The following is a 25,040-nucleotide window of genomic DNA, read 5'->3' as shown; positions in this document are numbered from 1 at the left end:
ACCCTGTTTTTATAACCTATGCATTTTATTCAGTACACATACCTACATGTGGTCTGAACAGTATATGAATATAAAACAAATATTTAAGTACTAAATAATAGAAGCACAATTTTACCTTTCAATTCTCCATGACCAATCCTTCCTAGACGGCCAATTACAACTCTCCAGGGTAATGAACTCATCTGCACAAGTCCTAAGCACCATTCCCACAGTTTCTGTAGACCAAATCTTCTAGCAGATCCTTTTTTCCTACGAGCCCTATTATGTAAAATAAAGTCATAACTATTTTTAAAATTCATATGACATTTCAAAAGAGCCCAAATTTGTGAAAAACTAGTCTCTTAATATTAATGCCTGAAACTTTCTACATAAGTTCTAAGCAAAAACATATGTAAAATCAAATGAGTGGCATGCTAGTTTGTGGGGGTTTTTAAAGGACGTACCGTATTTCCACATGTGTAAGATGCACCCTTTTCTGAAAAATTTATTGTCTAAAAACTGGGAGCGGTGCGGAGGACCCGGGTTCGATTCCCGGCCAGGGCACACAGGAGAAGCGCCCATTTGCTTCTCCACCACTCCGCCGTGCCTTCCTCTCTGTCTCTCTCTTCCCCTCCCACAGCCAAGGCTCCATTGGAGCAAAAATGGCCTGGGCGCTGGGGATGGCTCTGTGGCCTCTGCCTCAGGTGCTAGAGTGGCTCTGGTCGCAACATGGCGATGCCCAGGATGGGCAGAGCATCGCCCCCTGGTGGGCAGAGCGTTGCCCCTGGTGGGCGTGCCGGGTGGATCCCGGTCGGGCGCATCTGGGAGTCTGTCTGACTGTCTCTCCCTGTTTCCAGCTTCAGAAAGATGCAAAAATAAATAAATAAATAAAATAAAATAAAAACTGGGAGTGTCTTATACAGTGGTTGTGGCTTTCAAATGCCATAGATGGAACTGAGGACAAAGCAATGTATGAAGACAGTGATTCGTCATCAGACACAGATGGAGGACAAACTAATGGATGGGAGTTTTGACAGTGATGAGGAGTTGTACGAATTTTATAATGAATAAAACTTGAGTTCAGTAACTTTATATAATACACTATTTTCCTAATTTCAGGCCCCAGAATTAAGGTGTATCTTATACATGAGAGTGTCTTATACATGGAGAAATATGGTCTATTAAAAACTTAACTCTGAATGAAAAACTGTCTATGAACCACCAAATTTCATCAAAACATTGCCTTTAAAAGGCCAATATTGCCTGACCAGGAGGTGGCGCAGTGGATACAGCATCGGACTGGGATGCCGAGGACCCAGGTTCGAGACTCCAAGGTCGCCACCTTGAGCATGGGCTCATCTGGTTTGAGCAAAAGCTCACCAGCTTGGAACCAAGGTCGCTGGCTCAAGCAAGGGGTCACTCGGTCTGCTGAAGGCCCATGGTCAAGGCACATATGAAAAAGCAATCAATGAACAACTAAAGTGTCGCAATGTGCAATGAAAAACTAATGATTGATGCTTCTCATCTCTCCGTTCCTGTCTGTCTGTCCCTGTCTATCCCTCTTTCTGACTCTCTGTCTCTGTAAAAAAAAAAAAAAAAAAAAAAAAAAGGAAAAAAGATAAAAGGCCAATATTTTAAGTTTTATAAAACCATCAAGATTCTGCTGTAACAATTCAACTTTGCCCATTGGTTATGCTTTGCCAACCCTTGCTCTATAAGTTGAAGAATATTAAAAAACAAAACAAACAAAAAGCACACTTCTCACACCAAACAACACTGTTGTATTTTCTGCATGCATGTCCTTTATTAGGCAAGTATGTAATATGAGCAATCTTGCTAAGCAACAGTAGCTATCATTTATCGAATACTTATAAAGACCAAGAATTATGCCCAGTTTACCTCATTTCATTCTAACAACCCTCTTGAGACATAAACTTATCCTCTCAATTCTACAGAGAAGTGAGCTATAGCTCAGCTGGCTTAAAATCACATAGTAAATGGAAGAGTTGAGATTTGAACTCATCTCTATGACTCTAGAGTTGGACCTCTTTCTTAAGCATTCTCTAACTTCTACTTTCAGTAAAAAATGGCAACACTATCTTTGTATTGGAAAGGTAATATTATTCTTTCTCAATTCTCTTCTTTATCCTTCACAGATAAAGCATACTCATTCCAAGGATCACTTAATTAGTATAACTACCCAATTTAAAAAAATCAAAATTATGTCAAGGAAATGTATAAAATACTGCTTTAAGGCTTATAATAAATCTTTATAATCAATAGAAAATTAAATGTTTCTATATTTTGCTTTTCAGCACAACTGTAACTTAATAATCATTAACTATTTCTGCACATAGCCAATTCTGAACTTATATAAAAAAGAAGAGAACCAAATCTTCAAAATAAAAATTACTGCATGGACCTCCTTTTCAAGATCTCTTAGGGCCCTGGCCAGTTGGCATGTGGATGTCCCAGTTCGATTCCTGGTCAGGGCACATAAGAGAAGCAACCATCTACTTCTCCCCCCCTACCCCCCACCTTCCGCAGTCATGGCTCTATTGATTGGAGCACATTGGCCCAGGTGCTGAGGATGGCTTCTTCAAGCCTCTATCTCAGGCACTAAAAATAGCTTGGTAGTGAGCATGGCCTCAAATGGGCAGAGCATCAGCCCCAGATGGGGATTGCTGGGTGGTTCCCAGTTGGGACTGTCTCTGTATCTTCCCTACTCTCACTTAAAAATATATCTTAGGTGGTATTCACTAGCTTTGAAACATATTACTAGAAATGTCTACTAAGTGATAACTAAACATGAGACTCACCTGTTGTGATCTATTAGTTACAGCCTTCTTAAATAAATAACCATGATATCTAATTACTACCAAGAAGAATTCTTAAAAGAAAGTCACCATTTTCAGAAGACACTCTAACATTTAAAATGGTAAAATTTTAGCCTGACTGGGCACTGGCAGTGGATACAGTGTTGAACTGGGACCCAGAGGACCCAGGTTCAAAACCCCAAGGTGCTGGCTTTAGCGCAGGCTCATCTGGCTTAAGCATGGGATCATAGACATGACCCCATGGTCGCTGGCTTGAGCCCAAAGGTCAGTGGCTTGAGCAAGGGGTCACTCACTCTGCTGTAGCCCCCTAGTCAAGGCACATATGAGAAAGCAATCAATGAACAACTAAGAAGACTAAGGAGCTGCAATGAAGAATTGATACTTCTTATCTCCCTTCCTGTCTGTCTGTCCCTATCTGTCCTTCTCTCTGTCTTTTGTCACAAAAATAAAATAAAATGGCCTAACCGGGCAGTGGCGCAGTGGATGGAGCGTTGGACTGGGATGCAGAGGACCCAGGTTCAAGACCCTGATGTAACCAGCTTGAGCGCAGGCTCATCTGGTTTGAGCAAAGCTCACCAGCTTGGACCCAAGGTTGCTGGCACAAGCAAGGGGTTACTCCGTCTGCTGAAGGCCCGCGGTCAAGGCACATATGAGAAAGCAATCAATGAACAACTAAGGTGTCGCAATGAAAAACTGATGATTGATGCTTCTCATCTCTCTCCATTCCTGTCTGTCTGTCCCTATCTATCCCTCTCTGTCACTGTAAAAAAAAAAAGTTAATAAAAATAAAATAAAATTTAGTCCAGAATTTTAGAAAAAAAGTTAACTCAGTAAATTTAGGGATATATATTAGTGTACATAAAAAAAGCAAATGTTTTAGGGGGCTTTACTAGAATTTTTTTTGTGTGTGTGTGTGAGAAGAGATGGGGTAAGGGAGAGGGAGAGGGACAGACGGGGACAGAAGAGGGAGAAATGAGAAACATCAACTGACAGTTGCAGCACCTTAGTTGTTCATTGCTTTCTCCTATGTGCCTTGACCTGGAGGGCTCCAGCCAAGCCAATGATCCCTTACTCAAGCCAGTGACCCTGGGATCATATCTATGATCCCACGCTCTAGCCAGTAACCTGGGTCCTCAGCGTCCATGTCAATGCTCTATCCACTGCGCCACTGCCTGGTCAGGCTAAAATAAATTTTTTTAAGGTTTTCTTTTTGTTGTTGTTTTTTTTGTGACAGAGACAGAGAGAGTCAAACAGAGGGGCATATAGGGACAGACATACAAAAAGGAAAAGATGAGAAGTATCAACTTTTTTTTTTTTAAAGAGACATAGAGAGAGGGATAGACAGGGACAGACAGACAGGAACGAAGAGAGATGAGAAGCATCAATCACCAGTTTTTCATTGTGACACCTTAGTTGTTCATTGATTGCTTTCTCATATGTGCCTTAACCACCGACTGAGCAACCCCTTGCTCAAGCCAGTGACCTTGGGTCCAAGCTGGTGAGGTTTTTTGTTTTTTTTTAATTCATTTTAGAAAGGGGTGGGGGAGAGAAGGGGGGAGGAGCTGGAAGCATCAACTCCCATATGTGCCTTGACCAGGCAAGCCCAGGGTTTCGAACCGGCGACCTCAGCATTTCCAGCCGACGCTTTATCCACTGCGCCACCACAGGTCAGGCCGCTGGTGAGCTTTTTGCTCAAACCAGATGAGCCCGCGCTCAAGCTGGCGACCTCGAGGTCTTGAACCTGGGTCTTCCACATCCCAGTCCGACGTTCTATCCACTGAGCCACCGCCTGGTCAGGCGAGAAGTATCAATTCTTCACTGCAGCTCCTTAGTTGTTCACTGATTGCTTTCTTATATGTGCCCTTGACGGGGGAGGGGGGCTACAGCAGACTGAGTGACTCCTTGCTCAAGCCAGCGACCTTGGGCTCAAGGTGGTGAGCTTTGCTCAAACCAGATGAGCCCCCACTCAAGCTGGCAACCTCAGGGTCTCGAACCTGGGTTTTCTGCAACCCAGTCCAATGCTCTATCCACTGCACCACCACCTGGTCAGGCTTTTTTTAAGGTTTTACTGATTGATTTTTAGAGAGATAGAAAGCTGGGAGGAAGAGTGGGAAGCATCAACTCATAGTAGCTGCTTCTTGTATGTGCCTTGACTGGGCAAGTCTAAGGTTTCAAACTGGCAACCTCAGTGTTCTAGGTCAATGCTTTATCCAGTGTGCGACCACAGGTAAACAGATTTTGTTTTAATTGCAGAGGGATTTCTAGTTCCATGTTTCAAAAAGTTTTCAGGCTAGGCCCTGGTGGGTTGGCTCAGTGGACAGGGCTTTGGCCCAGTAATTAACATCCCACTTCGATTCCCAATCAAGGCACACAAGAGAAGTGACTATCTGCTTCTCTCCCTCTCTCTCCCCCTTCTCTCCCTCTTCTCCCGCAACCAGTAGCTCGAGCTTTGGCCCTAGGCACTGAGGATAGCCCACTTAATCTGAAGAAGTCAGCCTCAGGCGCTAAAAATAGCTCATACTGGAGTCTGAGCATCAGCCTCAGATGGAGGTTGCTGAGTAAATCCTGTCGGGGTGCATGTGGGAGTCTGTCTCACTATCTCCCCTCCTCTCACTTTAAAAAAGAAAAAAATTTTTTTTCAGGCTAAAATCATTCCTTCAAGCTTTATTATATAGAATTTAGGGACCTTAATCTCTTTTGTCTCTGAAATAGATTAATCAAAATTATTTTAATTCTCTTAATTATACAATATAAATATTTACTACAAAAAGGTAAGAACACCCACAATCCCAAGACTTAATATTTTAAGTATATGATCTTCAAAACTGGTTTTCTACTAATAAAAAATAAAACATAACTACTATGTCTATGAATTTTTAAAAACAGAGATGATACAATGCTACATTTAAGGGAATATAAGTACCTATTTGGAACATCGATGTTAATAATACAAGTTTCTAAAAGTTCTCCATATAGATCTGTACAAGAAGCAAGAATCCATCTTTGATCATGTGATAAACAGTATCCCACAAAAAGAACATTATATTTCTGTCCAGCTTCTCCAAATGTTTCTCCTAGTTCTGTCTGTTTATCCTTCACTGGAGCCAGAATAAAAGGAGGTGTATAAAGTCGAATACACTCTGGTCTCTATAAAAAAAAAAAAAAATTAAGGTACTGTGGTAATACACAATCACAGAAAAATCTACTGAAAAGGCCTTTATTAAATATGTGATAAATTATCTCAATCCAATTATAAGACAATTAAAAAATGAGAGCTAAACAGATATCTGTACTTAGTTTAAAATAAAATCATATAGTTTTTCAGTAACTCTGGTCATGGAAAATGTACTTACATCAGGACTTTTAAGAGCAGTTTCCATGGCTAACCCTGGACCAAACCCAGTCAATGTTTTCACATTGGTTGATGTTGGAAGGGGTCTCCGACACTGGGTAAAGGCCGAAAAAGCCAGGGACTTTAAATGCTGGGTATAGATCTGTCTATCTTCGTGTTTCACAGGTTGCAACAGGTACTGACAAGGGACAATCTAAGAATTTATAGGCAAATATAACAAATGTTAAATTCTAACGAGAATAAAAAGGACTGTGGATTTTAAACTCAAAACTTTACCTAGAAAATTTAAACAAAACCAAATTAAAATGATAAGTCAAAGAATTCTGTAGAATTTTAATAATCAATTTTACCAATAAGTTATGTAAAAACCTTCACAAATTTCTACATAGCAGTTATACTGATAATGCTGCTGACTAGTCCTGTTGTAGTCTATAAAGAAATAATTCAAAATCTCTGTAAATAACAATATGGTTAAATTCTTTCTACATTTACTTGCAATCTGTCTTATTTAGAACTCTAGCTTCTATAGGTCCATACTCAATTTCTGTATTTAAGTTTATGAATTTAAAAACTAGTTTATAAAAAGTAACACAGGAGAAAGATTTAATGTACTTAATACAATCTTACAATCTTCATTTCTCATTATTAGAGTGGTTCCTTTTCTTTCCATTATTATAAATTCTGGGCCCTCTAAGGGCTCTAGGGCTCACCAGTACACTATCACTTAAAATAAAATCGATATAATAGAACCAAGGTTTTAGAAAATCAATTTAGACACAGAATAGTATCTTTGAAACTCTGTCAACACTAACATTTTTATATAAATTTATCTGCAACAATCATTCTTACCTGTACAGAAACAGTACTCTTAATATGAGGAGGAAGAGTCTGGACCATTTCCAGAAAGCATCGAAGTAGCCCCAAAGTCCATATATTAGAAGAATTAGTGCTCTCATCTTTATTTTCATATGTAAAAGGATCAATTATATAAACGACAATTGCAGGTGGATAAGTGATTGCATGTGAGTCACCATCTGTGGGGATACCCACTTTATCCCGATCCATCATGCTAAAATTCAAGGTAGAAATAAATAAAGACAGTTAGGGAAAAAGTTGTATTATACCTTTCTTAGGGTAGCATTAAAACAGGTTCTTTTCTTTCCCCCTCCCCCCCTCAAAGCAGGTTCTTAACATCTCATTCCCTTTCAGAGAGCTTCTCTAAAAATTAAGGACCTCTTTTTCTCTTCAGAGAAAACCATAAACACTGAATATACAATGTCATGGCATATAAAAGTTCCTTGTGTGGAGGTCTTGCACTAAAAAAAAAAGATTTCTTTAAAATCACAGAGTATTAGAAACGCTAGAGGGCTTAGTGCTTAGATGACAAAACTGAGAAAAAGATAAATTAAATGAGCTGCCCAGGATCAAAAAGAAGTAAGATTTCCAAACTTAGTCAATGTTCTATTACATTTTTAGCTATACACATTCATTTCATACTGCACACCACTTCTAAAGGTAAATAGGTTCATTCTTTGATGATGATAGGATTTTTTTAAAACTCCAAATATACTGAGCCTGACCTATGGTGGTGCAGTGGATAAAGTGTCAACTTGGAACACTGAGGTCACTGGTTCGAAACCCTGGGCTTGCCTGGTCAAGGCACATATGGGAGTTGATGCTTCCTGATCCTCCCCCCGTTTCTTTCTCTCTCTCTCTCTTGCTAAAATGAGTAAATAAAGACTTAAAATATATATATATAAAAACTCCAAATATATTGAAATATGAATGGATCAATCCAGCTAATTAATAGTTAATTTTTACTAATATAAATGAATGTAACTTTGGGCAAAACTGCATCCAGGTGGCTGAAAGAGATAACCAAGCTAAGGCTAACCTATAAATCAAATCAGAAGCTCATTCAATACCTTCTTCATTAAAGGAATGAAGAGATGTCATCATCATTGTCATAAATAACACAAGCATTTGAAAGCACTGTGTAAAGCAGTGGTTTACAACCTTTTTACACTAGGGAACCAGAGAAGACAGAATTATTTTGGAGACACTAGGGCAGAAGTCATGCTGAGCATAAGCTAATTTGACTAAGATCGTTGGGTCTATAACATTCATACAACATAAGGGTGGTGGTGGTTAACTCTTTCACCAACTGGCACAAAATTTCTGGTGGACTGGTCCGTACACTGGCGGCTGGAAAACACTGGTATAAAGCACTTAATATGCATTAAGAACTCTAGCTTAATATTGCTCGAGTTTCTACTGCTCCTATTTTACAGATAAGGAAACAGGCTTAGAAAGGTTAGATAACTTTCCCAAAATCACATAACCAGTAACTGGCAGAGCTGAGATTTAAATTTTGGTACAACTCTTAAGCCTTTGACAAGGCAGTGGCACAGTGGATAGAGTGTCGGACTGGGATACGGAGGACCCAGGTTCAAAACCCCAAGCTCGCCAGCTTGAGCACAGGCTCATCTGGTTTGAGCAAGGATCACCAGCTTGAGCAAGGGGTCGCTCGGTCTGCTGTAGCCCCCCAGTCAAGGTACATACGAGAAAGCAATCAATGAACAAGATGAGCAACGAGGAATTGATGCCTCTCATCTCTCTCTGTCTCTTTCTCTGTATCTGTCACAAAAAGAAAACATACACACACACACACACACACACAAAAAAAAACAGGCTAGTTCAATAGTTACTTTCTAAATCACTGGAGTAATTTGCATAGGCAAATCTACTGAGCAATTAAGTCACTGAAAATATTCCAACATTATAAGATTGTTGGACTAAATGGTTTTTAAGGGCTTAATTCCAAGCCTGAGTTCTAGAATTCTGTGATAAAGAATTTTATTTATTTATTTTTAAATTTTTTAAATTTTTTCAGGGACAGAGAGAGAGTCAGAGAAAAGGATACATAGGGACAGACAGACAGGAACAGAGAGATGAGAAGTATCAATCATTAGTTTTTCATGGCGGCACCTTAGTTGCTCATTGATTGCTTTCTCATATGTGCCTTGACCGCGGGCCTTTAGCAGACCGAGTAACCCCTTGCTTGAGCCAGCGACCTTGGATCCAAGCTGGTGAGCTTCTTTTTTTTTTTTTTTTTTTGCTTAAGCCAGATGAGCCCGCGCTCAAGCAGGTGACCTGAGAGTCTCGAACCCGGGACCTCCGCATCCATCCCAGTACGATGTTCTATCCACTGTGCCACCGCCTGGTCAGGCTGTGATAAAGAATTTATCATAGTGGTGCAGTGAACAGAGTGTTGAACTGGGATGCAGAGGACCCAGGTTCAAAACTTCGAGCTTACCGGCTTTAGCACAGACCCTATCCAACTTGAGCACTGTTGGGTCACTGGCTTGAGCATGGGATCATTAATATGATCCCATGGTTGCTGGCTTGACCAAGGGGTCACTCGCTCTGCTAGAGCCCCCCAGTCAAGGCACATATGAGAAAGAAATCATTGAACAACTAAGGAGCTGCAACGAAGAACTGATGCTTCTCATCTCTCTCCCTTCCTGTCTGTCCCTCTCTCTGTCTCTGTAACAACCAAAAAAAAAGATTTTGGACTTAGCCTTGAAACTTTAGTTTTTATAATGTTCAATGTTTTACTTATAAAATTATAATTATAATGAAGACTCTTTATAACTCTTTATAAATTCTTTTTTTTTTTTTTTTTTTGGTGACAGAAAGACAGAGAGGGACAGATAGGGATAGACAGACAGGAAGGGAGAAAGATAAGAGGCACTGATTCTTTGTTGCAGCACCTTAGTTATTCATTGATTGCTTTCTCATATGTGTCTTGACAAGGAGGCTCCAGTAGACCGAGTGACCCCTTGCTCAAGCCAGCGACCTTGGGCTGAAGCTGGTGAGGTGTGCTCAAACCAGATGAACCCACGCTTAAGCCAGCGACCTCAGGGTTTCAAACCTGGGTCCTCTGCATTCCAATCCGATGCTTTATCCACTGTGCCTCCACCTGGTCAGGCCACTCTTTATGTTCCCACAATGACTGTCTTATTCAGACAAAAAGAAGCATCATATATTTATATTTCTGAAAAATTAGTGTATGTAAAAGTACCTTTCAGATATATCAGGATGTGGCTGACTGGGAAGAGATGATGATTCTCCAGAAACCCCGGCCGTTTGTAGACCTGATGACGGCTGCCCCCCTAGCTGGCCATTCTGAACTGTACTTGCTTGTGCAGACAGGGATCCTGTAGCACTACTATTCATATTGCCAAAGGGTGGAAATGAAGGTAATTTATTTGATGACACTCCGCTATTCAAGTTGGAGGATGATGAAGATGAAGTTGAAGTTGTGGTTAAAGTTGAATTAGCTGGGGCAACCGAAGAAGACATGGTAACACCTGAAGTCATTGTCACAGTGCTGCTTGCTGCAGATGCTACGGTGGCAGATGGAGTATTAGTATTTCCAGTACTTGTCATCTGAGGTGGAGTAATCAAAGATTGACTTGTAGGGGCAACTAAATTTGGCTGTGAAAGTAGAGAGCTGTCCAATGTCTGGGAAGCAAGATAAGGACCTAAAGATAAATAAAAACAGGCAGGGTATTTAATTTTTTATTTCACTGACTGGTTATTTATTCAACTATATAAATAGTAATATCTAGTTGATGCTTTTTTGGTAATTACCTTCCCTAACTTGTTTGCTAAGAGTGTAGCAAACACTGGCTATTTTCCTAGAAAGCAAAGAAACAAATTTTAAATGGAATTGAAAAGGTAAACTAGTATTTCTGTACAAAATAAAAAAAAGGTTTCCATGAAAATATAATAAAATTCTATTTCCTGGGCATAATTCATTAACTGTAAATGACATGTCTAACAAACTTTTATCAAACCATTCAAAAGGTTCCTAAATCACAGGTTAAACAAATATTGGCTATACTGGGAGCTAATGAAATAAAAAGAAGAAATGTCTCTTTAGATTAAGTCTAAAGTAAGTCCATTGATATTTAATCCTAGAGTGTTAAAAGCAAGCCTTAAAATAGCCATCATTTTCTTAGTTCTAACAAAAACTACTTCCTCATGTCATAGAGTTAACTACAAGTTATTTTATCATTAAACCATTAACAAATCAAAAATCTTAATGTTAATAAACTTGACTGAAAACAAAAATTCACCAGATCCTACAGAAGCAACAAAAAATATTTATAACCCACAATTTCCTCCTACCTGATGGGATCCCTATGGCACAGATCAGCAGACTTTTTCTATAAAGGGTCAGAGAGTAATATTTCAGGCTTTGTGGGTCATAGTCTCTGTCACAACTACTCAGGTCTGATCTTGTAGCACAAAAACAGCCATGGATAATATGTAAATAATAAACATCACTGTGTTCCAATAAAATTTTATTTACAAAAACAGCTGGTGGACTGAGCCATACTTTGCTAATAACACTGTCCTTATGTAATAAATACAAATTCAATACCTAGGTCATATCTGCAGACTTGTGCATAAAGCTTGAGTTTAGAAAATGCTTCATTGTTACCATCAGCTGCCTGAGAAAACCATTCGGCTACCAACTTTTCTGACAGTTTCTTTGATGCAGTAGGTCCAACTCTCATGATCCCATCTGCCAGTAGTCGAGAAATAGGTCTATGTTGACCTAATCGACAGGACTACAAATACACACACACAAAAGCAAAATTAGTGAAATTATTATAGTATTTGAGTGCATATTATAAAATAAAGCACTTATGATATTTAAAATAAGCTTTATCACTTTTAATTAACATTTGGGATAAAAATACCAAAGATGAAATGGTGCTATATAGGTCATTTTCTTTTTACATTAGAACTCCACTAAACTTCTTGCAAATTAAAATATCTTAAATGAAATAAAACACCTCAATAATAATAATAGCACTAGAACTATGTGACTTGAATAATGAGAACTGGTAGAATAGAGAAATAAATCAGCATAAAAATGCAGTTATTTTAAGTTGGACATCTATCCTAATTCATGTATGTAAAAACATATATCCTTAAATGAAATAAAAATTGGTATATAAATACATTATGTATTTGCCAGCTCTCCCTCCAATTCTGTGGGCTATTGAAGTCTGTTGTAAGAAGCCTACTATTAAATAATTTACCCTACTGGGTTAAGAAAAATTTTAGATAGAATTAATCCACTATAAGGCTTTCAAAGGCTCTAAACATCTATGAATAGTAAAATTCTAAAAGGTATAGGTATATAATATACAATGTTTTCCCAAACCTATTTAACTATGTAACTTTTTCCTAGGAAGATTTTGTAGGACTACTTTTCCAAACAACACTCTTTGGAAAATATTTATTTCTACAAAATATATTACAGATACCTTGTAATTAAGTGGAACATTTGTAAGGAGTTAAACTAGCACAAATAAATTCAGATTGTAAACACTTTAAATTTGTAATCATTGTACTCCATGATGGATATAACATGAGAATTATAACTTATAAGCTTAGTCAAGAATTTCAGAAATGAAATAAATTTTCTAAGATTTAGCAGTTTCATTTTATGTATGAGGAAAGTAAAATCAGTACCTAAGATCCTAGAGAATAAGGACTAGAATTTTTATAAATGTAACTTTCCTTAGCTATTTAACAATGCTATCATTTATTTTAGAAAAATTACCTTAAATGGGACATATATGCTCTTAATTTCCCATCCATTATGTCACTTTCCACCATAAGCCATGCCACATCTAACAAAGGGTCTGGGTCAAATGTTGTAAAGACTGTAACTTGCTAGTATGAGAAGTAAACATCTGACGCCATTACTACTCAGTCCCAATCAACTAAACTGCCCAGTATAATTTACATATAAACATAAAAATAATATGGTAGTTTTAAAATACCACTGTTTTTTAACCACCTACCTCATATATTGCAGTAAGATCTCTAAAAAAACTTTTGGCTCCATTTAACAAGGCTTCATTTTCTGGACATAATACAACATAGGCTATATCTCTTTGAGATCCATAGGGTTCCAGCATAAGTCTCTCCCAATAAGGGAGAGCAAATGGAGAAAGCACCAGAAAATCATAATCATAACTCAACAAAAATGTGGGGATTGGCAGTGGTTCTGGAGATTCATCAGTTCCTAAATAAAAAAGATGTATTTTAAAAAAACATTTAAAAGCAGTATATTTTTGCCTGGCCTGCAGTGGCACAGTGGATAAAGCGTCGACCTGGAACACTGAGGTCGCGGGTTTGAAACTCGGGGCTTGCCGGGTCAAAGCACATATAGGAGTTGATGCTTCCTGCTCCTTCCCAACTTCTCACTCCCTTCTCCCTCCCCTCTCTAAAATGAATAAATAAAATCTTAAAAAAAACCAAAAAACCAGTACACTTTTTTATTTAAATGTCAAAAATTACAAAAGTCATTATTAGTAGTAAAAATATTTTATTAAAGACAAAAAATACTTAAAGCCAGTGAATGTGACTTTTCCACAGTTAGGAATTTGCTTAGTGATCTTTAAAAAACATGATGTAAGCCTGACCAGTGGTAGCACAGTGGATAGTTCATCAAACTGGGAATCTGAGGTTCCAGGTCTGAAACCTCAAGGTCACCATCTTGAGTGTGGGATCACTAATTGCTTCTTGTACATGCCCTGACCAGGGATTGAACAAATAGTGCCTTCTACTGAGCCACTCGGCTAGGGCCCAAAGATCTTTATTTTTATTAACTCAATTAATCCTCACAAAATTCATATAAGGCAGATAGCAATATTAGTCTCATTTTAGAAATTAAAAAACAGGAATGGAAAAGTTAAGCAACTTGTCCAGTAAGATACAAAGACTGGCAGAAGCAGGATTAGAAACCAGGAAATCTTCCCTCACAAGTCTATAGACTCTTCTACCTCTCAAACTATAATGAAACAACCATTTTCACCCATCCACTCAGCACCTTACTAGTAAGGGTTTGAAGAAACAGAAATTTTACTGGTGGGAGTTTAAATTGATATTATAGAACTTATTTGGTGATTTTTTTTAAAGCTAGTGGGAGAGAAGGGAGGATGGGGAAGGAAGAGAGATGAGAAGTATCAATTTTTCGTTGCGACACCTTAGTTGTTCATTGATTGCTTCTCAAATGTACCTTGACGGGGGGGGGGGGGGGCTCCAGTTGAGCCAGTGAACCCCTTGATCAATCCAGCAACCTTGGGGCATCAAGCCAGTGACCATGGGATCATGCCAATGATCCCACGCTTAAGCTGGCAACCCTGCATTCAAGCCAGTGACCTTGGGGTTTCAAACATGAGACCTCTGCATCCCAGGTCTATGCTCCATCCATTGTGCCACCATCAGTACAACAGCTATATACATACATATATATTTATATATTTTTAAAACATACACAAATACTTTAAGCCAAGGATGTTTGAATTACAGAAAAATAGTTGTAATGATGATGATGAAACCAATCTACATGTCCATAAGCAGTACACTGGTAAAATAGTATCATGTGTAAAGTACCATGAAACAAATGCAGCCATTAAAAAGAAAAAAAAAAAGGAAGACTTCTCTATATATACTGATTAGTAAAAACTGTGTATATGTCTATAATTTTGGATTGATGGATTTTTTTTAGCATGCATGAAAGTGGGGGGGACAGACAGACAGGAGAGAGATGAGAAGCATCAACTCATCATTGTAGCACTTGAGTTGTTCATTGATTGCTTTCTCATATGTGTCTTGATGGGGAAGGATAGTTCCAGCTGAACCAGTGACCCCTGGGTCAAGTCAGCAACCTTGGGCTTCAAGCAATAGACCTTTGAATTCAAGTCAGTGACCATGGGGTCATGTCTATGATCCCATGCTCAAGCCAGGGACCCTGTGCTCAAGCTGTTGACCTGGGGGTTTCAAACCTGAGTCCTCAGTATCCCAGGTCAATGATCTAATCTACTGTACCACTGCCTGGTCAGGCCAATTTTGGTTTTAAAAAGAATGTAAAACCATTATAATTAACCTGCATTTTCACTGAATCTCAAGTTTTTTTATGATTAAAATTATTTAGCCATTAATAAAAGGAGGAAAAGGAAAATATGAGCAAATATACTACTTCTGTATATAATGCATTCTAAAACCATGGATGAGTCATTCATTTCAATGTTAAGAACTATTATTCCAGATATATTTTAATCATTATTTTTTATTAATTGAGTTTTTAGAGAGAGGAGAGAATGAGAGAGAGAGAGAGAGAGAGAGAGAGAGAGTGTGTGTGTGTGTGTAGAGAAGGTACAGAAAGCATCAATTCATAGTAGTTGCTTCTTGTATGTGCCTTGACCAGGCAAGCCCAGGGTTTTGTACTGGTGACCTCAGCATTCCAGGTCAACACTTTATCTAATGCACCACCACAGGCCAGAGATAGATAGATAGATAGATAGATAGATAGATAGATTTTTTTTTTTTTTTTTTACAGAGAGAGACAGGGACAGACAGGAACAAAGAGATGAGAAGCATCAATCATTAGTTTTTCATTGCGCATTGTGACACCTTAGTTATTCAATGATTGCTTTCTCTTTTGTGCCTTGACCGTGGGCCTTCAGCAGACCCAGTAACCCCTTGCTTGAGCCAGCGACCCTGGGTCCAAACTGGTGAGCTTTTGCTCAAACCAGATGAGCCCGTGCTCAAGCTGGTGACCTCGGGGTCTCAAACCTGGGTCCTCCGCATCCCAGTCCGATGCTCTATCCATTGCGCCACTGCCTGGTCAGGCCAGGCCAGATATATTTTAAAAGCTCCAATTAAATCCCACCTTTCAGAGCCAATCTTCAACAGATAATTCAAAAATTTTTGAATGTTCTTTTCTATTACAGTTGAACATAAATATACTGTACACATCCCAGTATTCATTTGCTATTCTTGTCACAAATTTCTGTCTTTGCTCTTTTTTCTTTACTGAAACCTTGAGAACTTTTGTTACTAGTACTACCTGTTCTTTTTACCCAATTTTTCCTTTAATTTTGTAAAATGATGACTTACAAAAAATCTTACTGGTCATTCTAATATGTAAAAACAACTCTAAGTGGCCTGATGAGGCAGTGACGCAATGGATAGAGTATTGGCCTGGGACACAGAGGACCCAGGATGGAAACCCCGAGGTCCCTGGCTTGAGCCTCGGTTCATCTGGCTTGAGCGTGGTGTTGCTGGTGTAGCCCCCTGGGGTCAAGGCACATATGAGAAAGCAATCAATGAACAACTGAGGTGCTGCAACAAAGAATTGATGCTTCTCATCTCTCTCCTTTTCTATCTGTCGCTCTGTCTCTCTTGTTAAAAACTAACAAACCTCTCTAAGTAAAATTGTTCTTTCCGAAGTGGAGTAGAGAATCAAACTGAATGCTGGAAATATTGAAAGTAAAAAAGGCTAAGACTGACCACGCTGCCTTAAGTCAAGTATATATCACAAAAATGTTTAAGGAAAACTGTGCTTATTCAAGTTGCACAAAGAAATCAAGGACAGATATAAAATTAGTCAATATACATACTATAAGTTACTTACCATAAGAACCTCGGCCAGCCATTTTATGAAATTGTTGCCAAGTGAGAGGACCTTGAACCCCCCACGGCCTTACTGTTCTTTTTTTCTGAATGGCATCCTGAAGAACTGGCTGAAGTGATAGGAGCATTCGAAGTATATCCTGTGAGCACTGCATACTCACATCTACAGACCATTAAAAAATAAATAAGAATTGCTGTTGCCAAGTGAAAGGAATAAAATTTTAAGATAACAAGAAATACATGTAGAGAAGATTAAGCATCTGTTTGACATAATTTTATAATTAAAACACTCTAAAGACTCCACCAAAAAACTATTAGAAGTTGCAAGGTACAAAATCAATATAGAAAAATCTATTGTGTTTCTATATTTAACAACAAAATAATCAGAAAGAAAAATTAAGAAAACAATTTTGTTTACAACCATAACAAAATACCTTAAAATAAATTTAATTAAGAAGGTGAAAGAACCTGTATACTTAAAACTGTAAGACATTGTTAAAAGCTACTAAAAACAGAAAGAATTGGAAAAATATTCTGTACTCATGGATTGGATGAATTAACACTGTTAAAATGTCCATACTGCCTATAACAATCTAGATTAATCTATATATTCAAAGTAATCCCTATCAAAATCCCAATGACATTTTCCACAGAAACGGAACAAAAAATTCTAAAATTTGTATGGATCTACAAAACACCCTGAATAGCCAGAGCAATCCTGAGAAAAAAGAACAAAGTTGAGCACATCACATTCTCCAATTTGAAAATATATTACAAAGCTATAGAAACCAAACACTATGCTACTCACAAGAAAATAGACACACAGACCAGTGGAACGAGTGAGGAGCACAGAAATAAACTGACACACATATGGACAACTAATAAGACACAAGAGCCAAGAACATATAATGGAGAAAAGTAAATCTCTTCAATAAACAGTGGGATAACTGCCACATTACATAAGAATGAAACTAGACTACTACTTACACCATACACAGAAATTAACTCAAAATGGATTAAAGACTTGAATGGAAGACCAGAAAACCATTAAAATAGAAGAAAAGCGATAAGCTCCTTGACATCAATCTTAATGACGTTTTGTGAATTTGACCCAAACATCAAGGGAAACAAAAGCAAAAATAGAAAAATGTGGCCACATCAAACTAAAAAGCTTCAGCACAGCATAAAAACTCATCAACAAAAAATAAAAAGGCAATACAGTGTGTCCGTAAAGTCATGGTGCACTTTTGACCAGTCACAGAAAAGCAACAAAAGATGATAGAAATGTGAAATCTGCACCAAATAAAAGGAAAACCCTCTCAGTTTCTGTAGGGTGATGTGGCAGCATGTGCTCATGCGCAGATGATGACGTAACACCGTGTATACAACGGATGGTACAGAGGAAAGTTCAGTGTGTTCTGTGGCTCGCTAAATTCGAAACCGTGACCAAAGTGCAACATGAATATTGGCACGTTTATAACGAAGCACCACCACATAGGAATAACATTACTCGGTGGGATAAGCAGTTGAAGGAAACCCGCAGTTTGGTGGAAAAACCCCGTTCTGGTAGGCCATCAGTCAGTGACGAGTCTGTAGAGCAGGGGTCCCCAAACTACGGCCCGCGGGCCGCATGCGGCCCCCTGAGGCCATTTATCTGGCCCCCACCGCACTTCTGGAAGGAGCACCTCTTTCACTGGTGGTCAGTGAGATGCATTCTGTGCTCCTGGAGTACTGTATGCGTCGCTCACGTACAGTACTACTTCCAGTGATGCAGGACACACGCATCATGGCTCCGGAAGTGCATCATATCACTTGTTACGGCTAGCAGTGACAAATATGGAACCGGACGTTGACCATCTCATTAGCCAAAAGCAGGCCCATAGTTCCCATTGAAATATTGGTCAGTTTGTTGATTTAAATTTACTTGTTCTTTATTTTAAATATTGTATTTGTTTCCATTTTGTTTTTTTACTTTAAAATATGTGCAGTGTGCATAGGGATTTGTTTATAGTTTTTTTATAGTCCGGCCCTCCAACGGTCTGAGGGACAGTGAACTGGCCCTCTGTGTAAAAAGTTTGGGGACCCCTGCTGTAGAGGCTATACGGGATAGCTACCTAAGGAGCTCTAAAAAATCTGTGCGTGAGTCCACATCGAACTGCACTGAATAGGTATGAAACTGGGAAAGTTTTCCTTTTATTGGTGCAGATTTCACATTTCTATCATCTTTTGTTGCTTTCCTGTGACCGGTCAAAAGTGCACCATGACTTTACAGACATACTGTATACCAAATAGAAAAATATATTTGCAAAGCACACATCTGATAAGGGGTTAATATCCAAGTTATATAAAGAACTCATACATCTCAACAACAAAAATGCAAACCAGATTAAAAAATGGGCAAAGGATCTGAATAGACATTTTTGCAAAGACATACAGATGTTCAGTGGACACATGAAAAGACATCTAACATCACTAATTATTAGGGAAATGCAAATCAAAGCCACACTATCACCTAACACCTGTTAGAATGGCTGTCATCCAAAACACAAGAAACAATAAGTGTTGGAGAGAATACAAAGAAAAGGGAACCCTTGTACACTATTGGTGGAAATGTAAATTTGTACAGCCACTATGGAAAATAGTATAAAGATTCCTCAAAAAATTCAGAACAGGACTACCATATGATCCAGCTATTGTACTTTGGGGTAGAAAAATACAAAACAACTTAAGTTTCCATCACAGGATGAATGGATAAAGGAAGAAAATGTGGTACGTAAACACACACACACACACACACACACACACACACACACACACACACTGTGGAATACTATCCAGCTATAAAAAGGTAAAGACGGGTAAAGAGGGGGAAGTGGTTAAAGTGAAATGGGTCAAGGGGGTGAATTGGATGATGATTAATAAATAAAAACTAGACTTTTGGGCCTGACTAGATGGTGGCACAGTGGATAGAACATTGGCCTGGGGTGCTCAAGACCCAAGTTCGCTGGCTTGAGCACAGCTCTCACCAGCTTGAATGCAGGGTCGCCAGCTTGAGCATAGGATCATAGACATGGTCCCATGGTCGCTTGTTTGAGCCCAAGGTCGCTGGCTTCAGCAAGGGGTTATTGGCTCAGCTGGAGACCCAGGTCAAGGCACATATGAAAAAACAATCAATGAACTAAGGTGCCACAACAAAGAATTGATGCTTCTCATCTCTCTCCCTTCCTGTCACTCTCTCTCTTTAAAAAAAAAACCCAAACAAACAAAATACTAGACTTTTGGTGGTGATCATGATGTAGTACTGTATTTTTTGCTCCGTAAAACACACTTTTCCCCCCCCAAAAGTAGAGAGAGAAATGCCTGTGCATCTTATGGAGTGAAAAATAAGGTATTTTATTAAATATTTTAACAAACCATTTGGTTCAGATTTTTCCTCCCTTATTTTCCTCCTTAAAATCCTAGGTGTTCTTATGGTCAGGTGCGTCTTATGGAGCGAAAAATACGTTATATACAGATACTGAATTATAATGTTGCACACCTAAAATTTATATAATATTAAAAACCAACAGTACCTTGCCTGACCAGGCAGTGGCACAGCGTCAGACTGGGATGTGGAGGATCCAGGTTTGAGACCCCGAGGTCGCCAGCTTGAGCGCGGGCTCATCTGGTTTGAGCAAAGCTCACCAGCTTGGACCCAAGGTCGCTGGCTTGAGCAAGGGGTTACTTGGGTCTGCTGAAAGCCCACGGTCAAGGCATATATGAAAAAAGCAATCAATGAACAACTAAGGTGTCCCAACGAAAAACTGATGATTGATGCTTCTCATCTATCTCCCTTCCTGTCTGTCTGTCCATCCCTATCTATCCCTCTCTCTGACTCTGTAAAAAGGAAACACAAAAAAACCCCAAAACTACTTCAATAAAAATAAGATTAAGTATCTTCTTGTGCAGAGAACTATATTAAGTTCTATTTAAAATGATCTGTAGGAATGGCTCTTCGAAGTCAGTGATTTTCTTCTTTCTTTTTTTTTAAAAGATTTTATTTATTGATTTTAGAGAGAGGAGAGTGAGACAAGAGAGAAAGGCAGTGAATGGGGGAAGAAGCAGGAAGCATCAACTCATCGTTGTTTCTTGTATGTGCCTTAACCAGGCAAGCTCAGGGTTTCAAACTGGAGACCTCAGTGTTCCGGGTCTACACGCTATCCACTGCACCACCACAAGTGAGACTAGGTCAGTGATTTTCAACCTTTTTCATCTCACGGCACACATAAACTAGTTACTAAAATTCTGTGGCATACCAATGTAGCACAGCACACTGGTTGAATATTGCTGTACTAGGTAATTAAAACCAAGAAGAGACATAAAAGTTCATTTATTTCCATTAAAAAAATTATCCAAAAAAAATTATCCATTTAGCACATCAACCAGTTTACAAATTAATCTTTTTTTTTTCTTTTGTATTTACTTTAGCTGTTTTGGGTGCTTATAGGTATTTACCAGGAAGAACTGTGCCTCATATTTAAATGAGTTATAAATTATGTACCTTAATATCTTATTTATCACCACTATGAAAACATGATCAGAAAGATAAGACTGGTTACAATTAAAGCTTAATTTGAGAAAAACACTAGACTGCAACAACTCTGAAATATTTTATTTATATAATATCAGATTCACTTGCTCAGACTGCTTAAAAGAGTTGTTATAGGCCTTGGCCAGTGGCTCAGTGGAAAGAGCACTGGCCCAGTATATGAACTTCCCAGGTTTAATTCCTGGTCAGGACATAAAGATGAAGCAATCATCTGCTTCCCTTCCTCTACTTCTCCCTCTTCTCTCCCTCTCCTCCTCCCGCAGCCATAGCTCACTGGTTCAAGTGTGGCCCAAGGCTCTGAAGATAGCAGTGGTTGGTCAGAGTGTGTCAGCCTCAGGCACTAAAAATAGCTCAGTACTCATGCATTAACCCCGACAGGGTTGCCACTTGCATCCCAGTCGGGGTGCATGAAGGATTCTGCCTACCTCCCCTCTTCTCACCTAAAAATAATTTTTAAAAAAGGTGTTGTTATAATATCCATAGCTGGCCTGACCTGGGATGGCACAGTGGATATAGTGTCGACCTGGAACACTAAGGTCGCTGGTTCAAAACCCTGGTCAAGGCACATATGGGAGTTGATGCTTCCTGCTCCTCCCCCCTTCTCTCTCTGTCTCTGTCTCCTCTCTCTAAAATGAATAAATAAAATTTAAAAAGAAAACATTAAAAAAATATCCATAGCTATTTTATAAACCTCAATTTGTAATTATCAAATTACTATGGCCTTCACGTCTGATCAACTACATATTAGAATAGGTATGAAAGGTATTGCTCTTAAATGCCAAATGGCTTACAAAAACAAACAACCCATCATTAAATGTTACTGATATAATTAATATGCCCTATCACCTATGTGGTTCAGTTGTACCATTAAAACTGTCGGAACACTCTATTACACTTAACCATTCATAATATTCAATAATAAGAATAACTTATTATTATTGCCTAATTTATTATTTCTAGCTTTCATTTCCTACATCTAAACAGTGTACAGAATTAGAAGTAATTTAGTAATTTCAGATGTACTGCTTAATAATTATTATGCTTAAATAGACTAATATGTATATAATAGAATGGTATGTATTCATTAAAAGTAGTAACAGAGCCTGACCAGGCAGTGGCGCAGTGGATAGAGCATTGGTCTGCGATGCAGAGGACCCAGGTTCGAGACCCCGAGGTTGCCAGCTTGAATGTGGGCTCATCTGGTTTGAGCAAGGCTCACTCAGTCTGCTATAGCCCCCCGGTCAAGGCACATATGAGAAAGCAATCAATGAACAACTAAAGTGCTGCAACGAAGAACTGATGCTTCTCACCTCTTTCCCTTCCCGTCTGTCCCTCTCTCTGACTCTGTCTCTGTCATCAAAAAAAAAAAAAAAAAAGTAATAACAGAGCTATCTAAAATGGAATCATGACTAAAACACTGGTTAATAAAACAGGTTATAAAACTATCTATGGATGATATTTTATAGAAATAAAACGATGTGCATTCATATGTGAATATTCACATAAAACAAAATCTAGAAAGTTGTCATTGACTAAGTGTGTTTATCATAAGTATATGGGGAACTTTCAAAAACATACATGCAGAGCTTACCCTGAGAAATTCTGATCTGGATGAAGCTTTAAAACTTATATTTTTATTTTATTTCAGAAAGAACATCATAGATATTCTTTCATGCTTTTAAAAAATATATTTAGGCCCTGGCCAGGTAGTTCAGTCGGTTAGAGCATCACTCCAACATGCTGAGGTTGCAAGTTCCATCCTCGGTCAGAGCACATACAAGAATCAACCAATGATGGCATGAATAAGTAAAACAACAAATCAAGGTTTCTCTCTCTCCCATCCTCTCTCTCTAAAAATCAATCAAAATAAATTAAAAATATATTTATTGGAGACCTACTATGGGCCAGGAATTATGCTAGCTGCTAGAAATACTTTGTAAATAAATTCTTATTCATATATTTTAAGATCTAATGCTCTCATGGGGGAGACTAATATGAACAAGAATATGCAGTGTAAGACAAAAAGTAGGTTTAAAGTTCTTCATATGGAAAATAATACAATAATAATACAAGAATAAACTGTGTTTCATGTACTCACAACTGTAACCCTATTTTTGCCCACCCTATAATTGTATATTATGACAAGTGTCGGGTCTCTAAGCTGAGACCTGGTTGGAAAGCACTGGTTAAAGCGATATATAATGGGTCCTGGCCAGCTGGCTCAGCAGTAGGGCATAGGCCCAGCATGTGGTAGTCCCAGGTTCAATTCCTGTTCAGGGCACAAAGGAGAAATGATCATCTGCTTCTCCCCCTGCCCCCTTGCAGCCATGGCTTGAATAGTTCAAGCAAGTTGGCTCCAGGCGCTGAGGATGGCTCCATGGCATTGCCTCAGGTGCTAAAATAGCTTGGTTGCAGAACAATGGACCACCAGCCCCAGATGGGAGGAGCATCACCTGGTAGGGGGCTTGTTGGGTGGAACCCCATCAGGTCACATGCAGTAGCCTGTCTCACTATCTCCCCTCCTGTCCCTGATGGGGCTGATGTTCAAATCAATTGAGCTATTTTTAGTGCATGAGGCTGACACACTTGGACCAACCAAGCTATCTTCAGCACTGTAGCCAACACTTGAACCAACTGAACCACTGGCTGCGGGAAGGGAAGAGGGAGAGAAGGGGGACCAGCCAGAGCCTGTATCCTCACATTTTTATATCAAATTCCTAAAGGTGTGCTTCTAGTTTCAGTCCCAATACACAACAGGTTATCCAGCTGGTTTGCCACAGCATAACAAGAATTGACAACTCTCTGGTCTGACAAGTCCATATGCCAGGCGGACACTTTACCACTGAGCCAAACAGCCAGAACATATAATGATTTTTAAGAGTGATCTTAGAGTATAGACATATAGATTAATAGAACAAAACTGAGTGTCCAGAAATAAAACCTCACATTTATGGTCAATTCATTTTTAAGAAAGGTGCCAAGACAATATAATAGGGGCATGTAATGTTTTCAATATATGGTTCTAGGACAATTTGATATCTACATGCAAAAGAATGAAACTGAACCTCTTTCTTACATTATATACAACAGTTAATTCAGTATGGATTACAGACCTAAATGTAATGCTAAAAATATAAAACGGTTAGAAAAAACATAAATTTTCATGGCTTAGGGTTAAGCAAAGTCTTTTTAGATATGACACCAAAACCACAAATAATAAGAGAATAAATACAAGAGAAAAGATTCTTCAAAATTAAAAACTTTTCTGCTTCAAAGAATACCATCAAGAAAGTGACAAAGACAACCCAGATAATATGGAGAAATATTTGCAAGTAATATTATTAATAAGGGACTTGTCCAGAACATATTAAAAACTAACAATTCAATTATAAAAAGAAGAAAAATACTAATTAAAAAATGGGTGTAGGACTTGAAAAGACACTTAGCCAAAGAAGATATAAATATGGGCAATAAGCACAAGAAAAGATGTTCAACATCAAGTGCTACTGTCCCTTCACTTTTAAGAATTAACTACTGGCACTGGCCGGTTGGCTCGGTGGTAGAGTGTAGGCCTGGCGTGAGGAAGTCCCGGGTTTGATTCCCAGCCAGGGCACACAGGAGAGGCACCCATTTGCTTCTCCACCCCTCCCCTTCCCCTTCCTCTCTCTCTCTCTCTCTCTTCCCCTCCTGCAGCTGATGCTCCATTGGAGCAAAAGATGACGCGGGCGCTGGGGATGGCTCTTTGGCCTCTGCCCCAGGCGCTAGAGTGGCTCTG

At 38.8% G+C, this 25,040-nt stretch overlaps 1 protein-coding gene across 1 annotated transcript in view; it reads right to left on the bottom strand.

Moving 5' to 3' along the window:
• Positions 1-25,040, bottom strand: part of MED13 (mediator complex subunit 13) — a 118,132-nt gene that overhangs the window by 14,137 nt on the left and 78,955 nt on the right. Inside the window, exons 17-24 of the mRNA XM_066262731.1 lie at positions 16,679-16,840; positions 13,059-13,282; positions 11,621-11,810; positions 10,253-10,715; positions 7,018-7,237; positions 6,170-6,361; positions 5,740-5,963; positions 116-258 (exon numbers count right to left, since the gene is read on the bottom strand). Coding sequence (XP_066118828.1) covers positions 116-258; positions 5,740-5,963; positions 6,170-6,361; positions 7,018-7,237; positions 10,253-10,715; positions 11,621-11,810; positions 13,059-13,282; positions 16,679-16,840 — 1,818 coding nt within the window. The remainder of the gene's footprint in view (positions 1-115; positions 259-5,739; positions 5,964-6,169; positions 6,362-7,017; positions 7,238-10,252; positions 10,716-11,620; positions 11,811-13,058; positions 13,283-16,678; positions 16,841-25,040) is intronic.

The sequence above is a fragment of the Saccopteryx bilineata genome, chromosome 2, assembly GCF_036850765.1.
Source record: "Saccopteryx bilineata isolate mSacBil1 chromosome 2, mSacBil1_pri_phased_curated, whole genome shotgun sequence".
Classification (NCBI taxonomy): Eukaryota; Metazoa; Chordata; class Mammalia; order Chiroptera; family Emballonuridae; genus Saccopteryx; species Saccopteryx bilineata.
The sequence above is the reverse complement of the archived record's forward strand: the minus strand, read 5'-3'. Positions and strand labels throughout refer to the sequence as shown.